Source organism: Sinocyclocheilus anshuiensis, unplaced genomic scaffold (assembly GCF_001515605.1).
Source record: "Sinocyclocheilus anshuiensis isolate Anshui unplaced genomic scaffold, SAMN03320099.WGS_v1.1 scaffold1452, whole genome shotgun sequence".
In the NCBI taxonomy this organism is placed as follows: Eukaryota; Metazoa; Chordata; class Actinopteri; order Cypriniformes; family Cyprinidae; genus Sinocyclocheilus; species Sinocyclocheilus anshuiensis.
Window position 1 is genome coordinate 774,089 of NW_015544231.1, and position 13,960 is coordinate 788,048.

The 13,960-nt window shown below is 39.9% G+C and overlaps 1 protein-coding gene across 1 annotated transcript in view; it reads left to right on the top strand.

Annotated features, from left to right (window-relative positions):
• slc16a10 (solute carrier family 16 member 10) overlaps nt 1-13,960 on the top strand; it is a 46,925-nt gene that overhangs the window by 18,322 nt on the left and 14,643 nt on the right. The window contains exons 2-5 of the mRNA XM_016498315.1: nt 1,430-1,574; nt 2,758-3,187; nt 10,900-11,043; nt 11,351-11,579. Of these exons, the coding sequence (XP_016353801.1) occupies nt 1,430-1,574; nt 2,758-3,187; nt 10,900-11,043; nt 11,351-11,579 (948 nt within the window). The remainder of the gene's footprint in view (nt 1-1,429; nt 1,575-2,757; nt 3,188-10,899; nt 11,044-11,350; nt 11,580-13,960) is intronic.

Consider the following 13,960-nt stretch of genomic DNA (forward strand, 5'->3'; position numbering starts at 1 on the left):
GAGGACAAAGGAGCGAGGAAAATGTTTTAAAGAGCATGCGAGAGTTAGACGAATTGTTAATTTTGTTATGATAGTATTGTCCTTTTAGCAGTGGAGACATTAGCAGCGAAGGAATAGAGGAGTGACTGATACACATTAAGGTCAGTAGTATTTTTTGATTTTGGTTGCCTGATTTGTGAGTAGTCGCAGTTAACACCCGCTTGAGATCAAAAGATGCAAGCAGAGTGTGGAAGTATGCAGCCTGAGGTTTATCTAGGTTTATCAATCTTTATCATTACAGACTGGAACATATGCCACGGTTTCAGTCAGGTCCTCCTCTTTTTCTTTTTCTTTCTTTCTTTCTTTCTTTATTTCTTTCTAGTCTTCATGATGATTTTCTGATTATTAATATATGAATTAAAATACAGGCCATGATGAAGCTGCACCACACTTTGTCTCACAGTGATGCCACACATTGCTGGGCCTTGTCTTTTTATAAAATTAATAGAATTTATTTATTTCATAAAAAAGCTTTTTCATACACAGACTCAGATTCAAGACAGTTTTGGTGAAATAAAGTAGAATAAATAGGACATCATGTGTATCATATGTGGTGTTCTTTAGGGAAGTTAGATGGACGTGTGTGTGTGTGTGTGTCCTTGTTTTTCTGTAGGAAAGAGACTCGCTCCATAATCCAGATCATAACATGATCGCTTTGACTTCCCATGTGAAACTGCAGCATGAAGGACAGTAATGAATGTTAGTGTCTCACGAGTAAAACACAGTAGTGTTTGAGTGATGCTTGTCATCCAATGCATGCTAAAACATTTCAAAGCTAAATTAAGGACATTTAAGTAATTTTTGTGCAACAGCTTTCTCTCCCCTTGATGTTTAATGTAAAATCTCTGTCCTAAAGTAAAACCGGTGCATGTCATGCCACAGAAATATAATGGAAGTCTTTGTGTTAGATTAATGTTTCTGTCTGTGTGTATTTGTGTGTAGTATCTTTCTCTCTGTGCGTCTGTGATACGAATAAACAGACACAATATCCTGTGAGGACTGTGCTGGAATACATTGCACAGTATGAATCATTTTACAGTAAATCACAGTAGGGTTATACATCACTATATAGCTATTTCATGTTGGAAATAATAACACTCATTTTGTATGATCTGTTGAATTAATTGCTTTACAAATGAAAAATCTTTCATCCCATTTGATTATTTTCTTGTTTTATTTGGATTGATGGACACTGATGCACTCTTGTCATTTGACTCAATCTGGCCTGTGTTGTGTTGTTTGGGTTTTTTAATGTAAATCTGTAAAACAGGAATTTATAATGAGCTGTTTGTCACACACATGTAAACACATTTAAATATTTCTAAAAGAAGTTTCATTTACTCAGACTGCTGGCTTCATATAAATGAACTCTCTCTGTGTGTGTATGCAGCATGGGTCGGCTCTCTCTCGATGGGCATGATCTTCTTCTGCTCGCCGATCGTCAGTGTGTTCACCGATCTGTTCGGCTGCCGGATTACAGCAGTTGGAGGGGCAGCGGTGGCATTTGTGGGACTTCTGGCCAGTTCCTTTGTCACGTAAGTGCATTATATTCACCTCAGTTTTTAAATAAAGAGTTTTTTTAATTTATTGCTTAGCAGTTAAATTTAAGCTTTTATTACATGTAATTGGAAGTAGATGGTAAGTGACCATCCTTCATTGCTGAGTGTGCTTACTAGTGCTTAGCCAATGGACTATAATAGAGTGATTGCTTTCCAGTTGCACTAACCCATCCGTTTTTATACCCTACTATCCTTCTTGTGTGATTTTATGTTTACTATGAAAAGGGAGCAATGGATTTGTCTGTAAGCAGTGGATGGTGTATTTGATCATCCCCTGGATGATCAATAGAGATCATCCTGAACACCTGACAATAAAATGTTTTTATTCTGATGCATGATTTGAAGGACTGTGCGGATCAGCTCGCTGATGTCTACTCATCATACTCAGTCCTTTGAGACCCAGAGTTCAATTAAATCAATTAAACTGAAACATACAACATTGTACTCTTTTGGTCTGACACTGGGGTCCCACAAGGCTCTGTACTTGGTCCTCTTCTCTTCTCTTCTCTTCTCTTCTCTTCTCTTCTCTTCTCTTCTCTTCTCTTCTCCACACACATGATCTTATGTTATATTAGTCTGTGTCAAGGCAAAGAGGGAAGACATATGTTTCTGAGGCTTTCGACAATTAAAGTCAGTAAAGATATTAAAAAGTAAGCTGATTACTTAACGCACTTCGGTTGTAACATATTATCCCTAACAGTGCATATGCCTGTATGAGACAATCAGCAACATATTTATTACTTAAATACTCTGCACTAAATACATGTTGCAATATGCTGCTGAGCTGGAGCGCATAACAAGCTCCATATGGAGTTTAGCCGAACACAAAACAATCATTTCATTTTTACGCCACTAGCATGAGCAGAACTGAACTGAAAAAAATCTCTTTTTCCATCTGGCATTGGTCAGAGAACCAGATGAATGTTTTGAAAGTGTCACAGAGTTGCAATGGTTCACTCCTTTAGAGAATCAACCTATTAATTACTTACTTACAGTGAACATTAAGCTGAGAGATGGTGAAGAATTCTGAGAGCACAAACATTCACTGGGGAAATTTCACAATTGTGCTTTGAATTACATTAATAGTAGCATTACAGTAATAGTAGCATTGATTTAAAATGTGCCTTCGCTAATGCGGTCTGATCGTCATTCTCTGCAGGTCTCTCGGGCCGTTGTACTTCACCTACGGCATAGTCTTCGCCTGTGGCTGCAGCTTTGCATATCAGCCGAGTCTGGTGATCCTAGGTCACTATTTCAAGCGGAGGCTGGGCCTGGTGAACGGCATCGTGACGGCGGGCAGCAGCGTGTTCACCATCACGCTCCCGTACATGCTGTCCGGCCTGCTGAAGCGCGTGGGACTCGCCTACACGCTACGTGTGCTGAGTGTCTTCATGTTCATGCTCATGCTGGCGGGATTTACCTATAAACCCCTGCTGCCCAAACCCGTCAGCAGCAGCAAGTCGGGCAGCCGCTGTCCTTCGCTCAGGAGGGTGTTTAACGTGCACATCTGGAGGTCTCTGGGATACCGCATATGGGCCTTTGGGATCCCTGCGGCCCTGTATGGATACTTCGTGCCTTACGTTCATCTGGTGAGTGTGCTGAGTTTCTCTGTTCTGCCTTAGACTTCACTACGTTTCAGGAACGTCCTCAAAGAAATATTACAGATAGTTCACCCAAATGTGAGCACTCTTACCATCTCTCATGCTGTTCCAAACCTGTATGCCTTCAAGGAATAATTAGTAATGTAAATTAGCTGATAATGTGCTCACCCTCAGGCCATCCATGATGTAGATGAGTTTGTTTCTTCATCAGATTTGGAGAAATGTGTCATTGCATCACTCTCTCAGCAATGGATGCTCTGCAGTGAATGGGTGCCGTCAGAATGAGAGTCCAGACAGCTGATAAAAACATCACAATAATCCACAAGTAATCCACACCACTCCCGTCCATAGTTAATGTCTTCAGAAGACAAAAGCTGAAACAAATCCATCATTAAGGTGTTTTTAACTTCAAACTGTAGCTTCCAGCTAAAATATGAGTCAATCTATAACAGCACTTCCTCCTGTGAAACTATATCTTTATGGTTAGATTACACTACACAACTTTTATATAGCTTTTTGCTCTGATTTACAGTCTGGAAGAGCTGATGATAGTTAGCAAAAGTCAAAGTCAGTTTGTTTTATTTGACATATTTCACAGAAAGTGATTCTGTCCAGTCGTCAAAGATCAGGCATGTTTGCGATTTTTGAGATGTTCAGATTTTAGCCTTTATTTTCTTCTGCAGAGCACAAAAGGAGATATTGTGAGTAAAATACTCAAGATTGCACTGACAGGGACTGGAGCTTGCAAGCGTCTTTAGAGAGCATCATAGCAGCAGTTCACATGAATGTATTTTCAAGGTAAATGATGATTTGTGTGAGGAACAGACAAACATCTACGTGTGTTTTGTCTAATGAAGGTTGAGGTTGATTGGGAATGATCCAAGCCTTGCTAAGATGGCCCACGAGAGCCACGTCAGCAGAGTATCTGTGCAGTTCCTTCATCTGTACGCTGGACTCCCGCGTGGAGGGATGTTGATGCTGTGAGGTTTACCAAAATAAAAGGTCAATTTGATCTGAGGAGCGCGGGGTGTAGCTGCAGACTGTGCTCTACACAAACATCGGCTCTGTTATTGTAGTATCTCCAGACATGTTTTGCGCAGGTTAAGTTGCCCCGCAGAGGGTGGATGATGGGCAGCACTGAAAGGGAAAGAGGTTGTTTATCTGTGGAGAGCAGCTCTCTCGTCCGGAATCCTCTGGATGTTTTCCTGCAGCTCTTTCTCGGTCGAGGAGGTTAGCAGTGGACAAACACACATCTCAGCATAGCTTTGTCATCTGCCAGAGGCTGAAGAGCTCACTTGAACTGTTCAAGTCAAAACAAAAGCATGTTCCTCAGGGTTAGAGGGCACATGGCCTCGCAGGGTTTGGATGTTGTTGTGAAGTCCTCACAGCGATCTCCACTGACTTCAGATCAACAGCAGGTTTAACACCCAGAAGTGTTTTCTTCATGTATTTTATGTTGACATTGTCTCTAGTAGTCGTGGCTGTTAGCATGCAAGCTCTGATATATTAGTCTGAGGTGCTCGTGTGTGGTTGACTAAAGCTCAAATCTGGCACACGTCTTTTCCTGATCATTTTTATAGGATAGCAGAAAGGACAAGAAATGTTGGTGGAATCTTTCAACCACAAGGTATTTTGGTCGCTTTCTGTTCCTTTGTGTAAAAGAAGCACACTTTAGCTAACTTTAAAAAAAGAGCACTTATTATGGAAATAATATATTTGAAAAAGATCACTGAATGTGATGTTTTCAGACACCTAATTGCATGTTATTTACATTCAGTCTGACTAGGGCTGTCAAAATGACTGAAAAACTAAATTCGAATTTTCCACTTAAATATTATCAAAATTCGAATTATATTCGAATTTAAAAGGCATCATTTCAGTTAGGGGGAAAAAAGCTTTTGGCTTCTCTCCTGAGGCCACAAGAGGGCCCATCGAGCAAAATATTATGCACGTTTCTTCAAAGCTTAATAAAATAACACGACTATCTTTGAAAAAAAGTGCATAATGTTTAAAATAATGTTTATAAACCATATATAATTAATAAAATGAAAAACCGCCATAAAGTCTTGAGACATTTTTTTTAAAAGTTGAACTTACATTATTTTACATGGCTTTCTAAACATGCCGCTCTCTTGTGCGAGACGCGAGTGCAACGCTGATAGATGTCCCTCTAGAAAATGTGATAAATATGTGTTCTGTGTGAATGGCTTGGTTTCAGTTTCGCTGTAAACAACATATTCGCCACACCGATGTTCTCGTTTTCTGCTATATGTTGAATGAACAACGTAGCAGCGCCGCATCTAGTGGGTTAAACTGGATAGGCTAACAAAAGCATTAAAATGCAATGACACTTACATTGTCGTAGCATTTCGTGCGCCACTGATAAGGATGCCTGACGGCTGACGTAGACCTAAAATTCGAATGCAACGTTTTTGCATTCTAATGTGATTTTTTTTTTTTTCAATTCGACGAATATTCGAAATTCAAATTTTTTTTTGACAGCCCTAAGTCTGACTTTTGTTTTCATCATAGTACTGAGACTGCCCTTGACTTATTGGTAGCAGCTGACTCACGACTTGTATCTATATGAATTATTCTTGATTTAACAGCAACGTTCAATACTATTTCACATAAATTCTTATTAGATAGATTGCAATCTTAGGAATTGTTGGTCCTTCATTCCTCAAATCTCTCAGGTCATACTCAGATCAAAACTGGCTAAGTTTTACAAACAAAGCCATCTAATCATGACTGGTGTCCCACAGGGTTCGGTTCTGGGCCCTTTGTTATTTATCATTTACCTACTCGTGCTTGGAAGCATTTTCAGAAAATTTGGCATTGACATTCGTAGGCAGACAAACAGAGACGAGCCCCTCTGTCAATAATCCTTTGCAGTAGTTTCACTCGTCCTGCAGCTCACCACATTTCATCACTTCCACTTTCTAAGCCATTTTGTTGGGACATGTTATATAGTCTATGTAGATGAATTTTGTTGGGACGCGTTATGTATTCTTTGTTGGTGAATAGCGAGTAGTGAGAGAGCGTACGTGTAGCTGACTGTTCTCTGGAGGAAACCTCTGGTCTCGTGATCTGTTCGCACACAGACAGATGCTGACAGCATCATGATGTTGTGTTTCTGAAGCTGCTGAGGTCAGCAGTCATGCGCTGAAGCATCAAGAAATGCAGATGAGCACTTTTAGCAGTCAGAGTCCATTCTTTATTCATTTATGATCTTGATCCAGCAGATAAAGGCCAGTGGTTCACCTGCAGTCACCTATGAACCATCATCATCAGCACAGTTTATCAAAAAACTTTTTGAACTCGTTTCACATCTCGTCTGTGACAGACAGACTCTCATAACTGAGCTTTACTAAGCCATTGAAGGGTTTTTGATCCATAACAAATTGCTTAAAAAAAAACACAGCCACAAAGGAGGATGTTCATAAGTATAAGCAGCTGCAAGACTTGCTCAAAACTCTATCACGCCTCCACTTTTTCAGCTCATGGCTAATATAATCAACACACACTATTGCCCAAAGTAAAGATATAGAGTCAATTTAATGGACTCTTGTAAACGCAGTCAGTCTATTCAGAATGAAAGCATCCCAAATTGCATGTGAAAACTGAATGAAATGTATTAAAATGTAAACAATATTATTTACACACTAACTCCAGCACAATCTGTGTATTTTAAATGCTCAAGACAAATACCACAGCCGTTGCTGTTTTTCAGTTTGAGTATTTCTCAAGCCCGCTTACATGTGCTGTCAGGGAAAACATACAGCCTTCAGGACATGAGCGCAAAATTACATTTACACTCATTTGACATTGATAATTAATGTGGTGGTGAAGCCATTGGAATGGGTTGGATTTCTGCATTAATTGGTTATAAAGTGTTCATTAAAGTCATAAGTATAGACTAAATGTGTGTAAGCTAGTTACACGCAAACAATTATAATATTTCATGGACAACAAGTGACTCATGAACGACTCATGAAACTCAACACAAAAGAAAATCCGTTGTGGATCATCCTGGTAACAACAACAAGGTAAAGTTTATTTACTTTTTCCTCAATAAAGACATGAAAGATTATAATTGTGTGTGTCATTAGCTTAAGCACATTGTGCTTGTCTATACTTGTGACGTTGATGAAAATCAGATGACATTTTATGACCAATTAATGTGAAAAACCAACCAATTCCTATGGGTTCACCTGCTCTCTCTTAAACCGTCATCTGTGTTAGCCAGCAGGATGACATGACCAGCACAATGCATTCAAAACGTTTAATTCCTACAGTAAAATAAGGACGACAGAGTCAGCGAGAGAGAGTTTCAGACCCTTTCATGTGTTTAAATGCCTTAAACATGTACTTTTCTGTGATCAAATCTACGTTTAAGGCGTACCGGCAGGGATTGTAGGTGGGGGGAGTGAATGTACAGCACTCTCTTCCACCTTCAATACCACGACTGAGGTGCCCTTGAGCAAGGCACCGAACCCCCAACTGCTCCCCGGGCGCCTCGGCAACAAAAAAAAATGGCTGCCCACTGCTCCGGGTGTGTGTGTGTGTGTGTGTTCACTGCTGTGTGTCTGCACTTTGGATGGGATAAATGCAGAGCACTAATTCTGAGTATGGGTCACCATACTTGGCCACATGTCACGTCACTTCACTCACTCACTTAAAGACTCATGCATGGGTTATTTTGTTGCAGGAGTTGATAGTGTATTGTCTGTAAGCTCCTCATGTGTCCAGCACAGGTCAAGAATGAACTCAATCGGGTTGAGCATTGCTGATGATGTTCAGACTGCCAGGCATTATGTTCTTCTTCATTTTTTACACAGTGAAACTCTGTGTGTGTGATGTGGGCCTCAGATTGGTGTGTTTTGGGAGGAGGAACCCGAACGCCCAGGATCCCGTCTACATCTGCTCCTGTGTTTTTTATGGTTCACGTCCTCTTCTGTACTAATTGCACACCTCCGGATCTGCTCTGCTCACGTGTTTCTCTCTGAAGGAGTGTGTGTGTGTGTGTGTGTGTGTGTGTGCACGCTGGCAGGCAGTAAGTATGAATAATGAGCATTCATGACAAATGGCTGGGTGGTGTGTCGCTCTTACACACACACACACACACACACACTCACATAGTGCTGTGCAGGAAGTGGGTTAAGGTGTCTGTTTGGAGTGCTGTAACAGAACAGTCCCTAAAACAGGCCCCTTTTCCTGCCTGTTTTCTCCGGGTGAATTCCTGTGTGTCCCACACACACACACACACACACCAGCAGCAATTGCTTGAGAAACACGGGAGTCTTCATTCTAAATGCACCAATGGTGTTTTTTACAAACAATATCTGTATGATTCTTCAGGCAGGTCTGAAGACCTGAGAGTTTCTTAATAATTAATAATAATTTAATAATTTATAATTAATTAATTTGAATAATTGATGCATTTAGCAGACACTTTCATCCAAAGCAACTTACAGTGCATTCAGGTTATACATCTTTTACCAGTAAGTGTGTTCCCTGGGAATTGAACCCACGACCTTTTGCGCTGCTAACGCAATGCTCTACCACTGCGCCACAGGAACACTGGTTTCAAAGAAACCCAGCTTGTGTCTGACGTGACATGACGTGTTTTGTGTTCGGCTAAACTCCATATGGAGCTTGTTATGCTCTCCAGCTCAGCAGCATACTGCAACATGTATTTAGTGTTTCAAGAAACACAGTTTCTTCTGCTCCGTCTGATAAACATGATCACGTGGTAAAAAGACCAGGGCTATGAACGTTTCATATTACCACAAATACTTTCTGGTAAAATAAGTTTCTTTCAGCTGCTGAACACAAAAGAAGATATTTTTAAGAACAGTTGTTGCTCCCCATTGACTTCCCTAGTATTTTATTTCCATAATATGGAAGTCAATGGGGACCAACAACTATTTGGTTACTCCCATTCTTCAAAATATCGTCTCATATCTAAACATCTAAAACAGTCTGCATCGGTAAAGACCATGTGCTCCTGTCACTTCAGACACAAGCAAAACTCTTTCTGGAAAATGTAACCACAAAATGATTTACATGATAGTAATGACAGTACTGAGGACAGTGGTTATTCTTTATGAAAATAAATATAAATAAATAAATATATTAATATACACACACAAATATATAAATATATATAATATAAATAAATTTACAGTTTTTCTCGATTGCTTAAACACATTTCTTGAAATTGTGACTCCTTTCCTCGAAACTCTAAACACAAATCCATAACTTCTCACCCAATTCCCCATACTTCCTATTTTCAGGCTCTCCACTCAAAACTATTCAATCTTGCTGAAAAAAACAAACTTCACCCTCAGACATGACACACAAGCCCTCAGAAACACACACACCACAACACAGTCGTACACACTAATGAGATCAGTTCAGAACACTGTTGTAAAAACCTTCTTTTGACAATCAGGTATCAATGTCTATTACAGTATACAACATAATTAGAGCAGATACATGTTACAGTAAATATAGCAGATACAGTGAAATTCAACAATAAGCTTTACAGTAAGAAAATATTATTTTCATTACACTGCTGTAAAGAGATCTCACAGTACAGTAGATGAAAAGCACTAGAAAGGAAAAGCTCAAACACCAAAGAATTGCATATGAACGCAACAGAATATAGAGTCATCTCTTAGTTCTGCAAAAATACAGTACATGTAAGAACTACTGTACTTGGCTACAAATCAGTTCAGCAGTTATGAGTTTGAGGGTACAACTTGTGCGTCAGTATTTACAGTACTGTACATATATATAAAAAGTAAAAGTTCTCTCATCTGAAGTACTGCTACAGTTCTGTCGTTATATTTGATCTGTAAGTAGTATTGAAAGCCTGTAGATGAGCCTGTTGGCAGCTGTCCTCATGCACAAGAACATGATCAACTACAGCACTGTGTATTTCATCAGGAATAAATGTCCTTTGACCCCGTCCCCTTCAGTTTTTCAGATTCATTTTCACATAATCAGCTGTGCTCTTGTTCATATCATCCTGAGATTCTGACTTCTGTGTCATCAGTTTTGCTACTGAATGTTCACACATGGATAAATGTGTGCTGTTTGTGTTTATATTGTGATTCTTGAAGTAGTTATATTGTGAGTTTGTTTTCTAAATGAGAACATGGTTAAACCTGTGCAAAATGATGCCGTTCTTGTGTAGAGTTTAGCTGAAAACACTGAGCAAATTGGAGCGTGTGTGAAAACAGGTGAAATGTGTTAAAAGTTTTGAGAAACAAGTCATTTTGGTTATTTGAATGTTTGAAAGTGCATTTTTCAATAGCAAAATTGATACAAACTGTTGAGTTAATGTTGTGTGTGTGTGTGTGTGTGCGCGTGTGTGAGTGTCAGAGTGTGTGTGCGTGTGTGTGTGTTTGAGTGAGAGAGTGTGTGTGAGAGTGTGTGTGTGAGAGAGAGAGAGTGTGTGTGTGTGTGTGTGAGAGAGAGAGAGAGAGTGTGTGTGTGTGTGTGTGTGTGTGTGAGTTCAGTCTCTCTTTGAGATCAGTGATGTCTCGTGGTCCGTCTGCGCTTTCACATACAGACATCTGAGGAGAAAAGTCTGTAGGAAACCTAATGGCTGAATGAATGATGTTTAATTCAGTGATGTTTTAATGCAGGTGTTTTGAGGCTGTCATCACTGATCATTGTGTGTCTCTCAGATGAAGCATGTGGAGGAGCGCTTCGGTGCGGACGCTAATAAAGAGGTTCTGCTCACCTGTATCGGCATCACGTCTGGAGTGGGCCGTCTGATCTTCGGGAGAGCGGCTGACTACGTCCCTGGAGTCAACAAAGTGTTCCTGCAGGTGACACACTGATCTGAGAGCCGTCCGGAACTGGTCTCTCTCTCTCTCTCACACACACACTCTCACTCACACACTCACACACTCACACTTGTATTTGTGGTTTACGGGGACTCTCCATAGGCGTAATGGTTTTTATACTGTACAAACTGTATTTTCTATTGCCCTACACCAACCCTACCCCTAAACCTACCCCTTACAGGAAACTGCTGGCATAAACCATATATACCTGTACACTCATACACACCCACACACCCACACCCACACACACACACACACACACACACTCTCTGTGTGTGTCTCTCTGCAGGTGTCCTCGTTCCTGGTGATCGGGCTGATGTCGATGATGATTCCTCTGTGTCATGTGTTCGGTGGACTCATTGCCGTGTGTCTGCTCATGGGTCTGTTCGACGGATGCTTCATCTGCATCATGGCTCCCATCGCGTTCGAGCTGGTGGGCTCCCAGAACGTGTCGCAGGCCATCGGCTTCCTCCTGGGCATGATGTCCGTCCCCATGACCGTCGGGCCTCCCATCGCAGGTAATGCCACCCGCTGACAGAAGCTGGTACTGCATCACTGAGCCCTCAGACGTTCACACGCATGCATTCAAAAGAGGCCAGCCACACAATAACATTACAAACGATCAACACGTCTCGTGAGACTTACAAACTCACACACACTTCCTGATCCATTGCCATGTGGATTCTGTGTAAATCTGAATGACTGAGAAACTCACAGACACATTCTTCACTGTGAAAGCTTTGGTAATAATGTTAATTGTTTAACTTACTAAAAAATACATTTATGATACATTTCACAGTAAAATCTGTAAACTGACATTCCCAGAATCCTCATTATGTTTGATGGTTTTTCATAGAATTTGCTTTTTTTTCTTAGTTTTTGTCATCAGTTTTGTACATTAGGTTTTTATGTTACATTTCATGTTGTTAAATTAATTATTGCATTATTTTAGTTTAGTTCATCATTTGTTTGAACCATATTTGTGACGAGCTTTGATTCGTCACGTGTCATTCTCTTTATCAACTGTTTTAAGGTGGTTGTCGGTATATTGTAAACATGGGCGACATTTGACTCGTGAGTCGGGGGGGGCAAGAAAAAAAAAATGTAGTTACATATATATATGAAATAAATAAAAATAAAAGATTTTTAAAATTCTGAATGGATTATACCCTAGAACAGTGGTTCTCAAACTTTTTACAGCGGCATACCCCCTGCTGCATTTAACATCTTCTGCGTACCCCCCTCCATTGATACAAAAATACACACATTACCATGCAAAGCAACCGTACAGCACTTAGCAGTGGTCAAAAAATATTTCCAAAACGAGTTTTGGATTAATTCCTGCTTTTAAACTCTTACTTTTAAATTACCACACGACCCTGGTGTTTGTCCAAAAACAGTATAATTTGGCTGGGAATTTTGTGGATGGAGGGAGGAAAAAACCCTGACATTTCAGATTAGGGTGGAAATAAAATAACTGACTAACCCCCTTTAAAATATGGAATTATTTTAAGTCCTCATGTCAAATAACTACTAACTAGGGCTGTCAAAAATTTTTTTTCGAATTTCGAATATTCGTCGAATTTAAAATAAAAATCCACATTCGAATGCAAAAACGTTGCATTCGAATTTTAGGTGTGAGTCAGGCAGCCTTATCAGTGGTGCACGAAATGCGACGATGATGTAAGTGTCATTGCATTTTAATGCTTTTGTTAGCCTATCCAGTTGAACCCATTAGTTGCGGCCCTGCTACATTGTTCATTCAAAATATTGCTGAAAAAGAGAACATCAATGCTGAGATGATGTTGTTTACGTCAAAACTGAAACCAAACCGTTCACACAGAACGCATATTTATCAAATTTTCTAGAGCAGTGGTTCTCAAACTTTTTACAGTGGTGTACCCCCTGGGGCATTTAACATTCTTCTGCGTACCACCTCTCTTCCACTGAGACCGCAGTCACACCTTTTCTATTAAAGGACAATATTTGCCCCTTTAAATTGATTTACAGGTGCATTTTTTTACCTTTATAGAGGCAAATATTTTCTATCTTTATTAAGCCTATGTCATGTTTTATGTCATATTCTTAACATTCCATTAAGTGTATTATTAATATTATAAATACAGCAATATTTTTTTAATAAAGCAATAAATGATGGCAAATCGAAGTGATACTTGTAGATTTAAAAAAACCGCCAGAAGGTGGCGGCAAGTCACTGTCTTAATGAGCCAGGCGTCGCGTCATTCATTCATTCATTCAGTAAAGAAGCAAAATGCTGTAGTTATGAATGGGTTATTAATCACTGACTCTCTGATTCGTTCAAAGCCGCAGATTCGTTCACTAACGAAACACCGCTGTATGATGCTTGGAGACATGAAACAATAACACACACAGTGTGTCTGTATCGAAGAGAGTTTAAATCGATCTCAGTATATTGCTCTTCATGCTATTAAGTGAAGATCTACTTTAAAGATACAGTGAACAGCAGCGCGATTTGCTAAAGCAGCATATTCAGCGGGCATCCTATCATACGCACGCTGCTTGTGTGGATGCAGTCAGGTTTGACCGCAAAAGATGAGGTAAGCTGATTGGATATCATGTATTTGACCGTTTACTGCACTCCCAGTTTCCTGTTTTTACATTAGAAGCGGCATTTTGCTTGTCAGAAATACGCTCGGTTTTAATGTTGCTTTAAGTTGGGGTATTAAATGAATGCCAAAACTCAGAATTTTGTTCACATACCCCCCACCGTCATCTCACATACCCCCAGTTTGAGAACCACTGGTTTAGAAAATGGTAATAAAATATGACAAGAACTCAAGAGTTGAACTGTGTCAGAACAAATTCATCTTGATAATGTCAGATAACTTTGATAGAAAGGTATGTAATGAATTCGGTT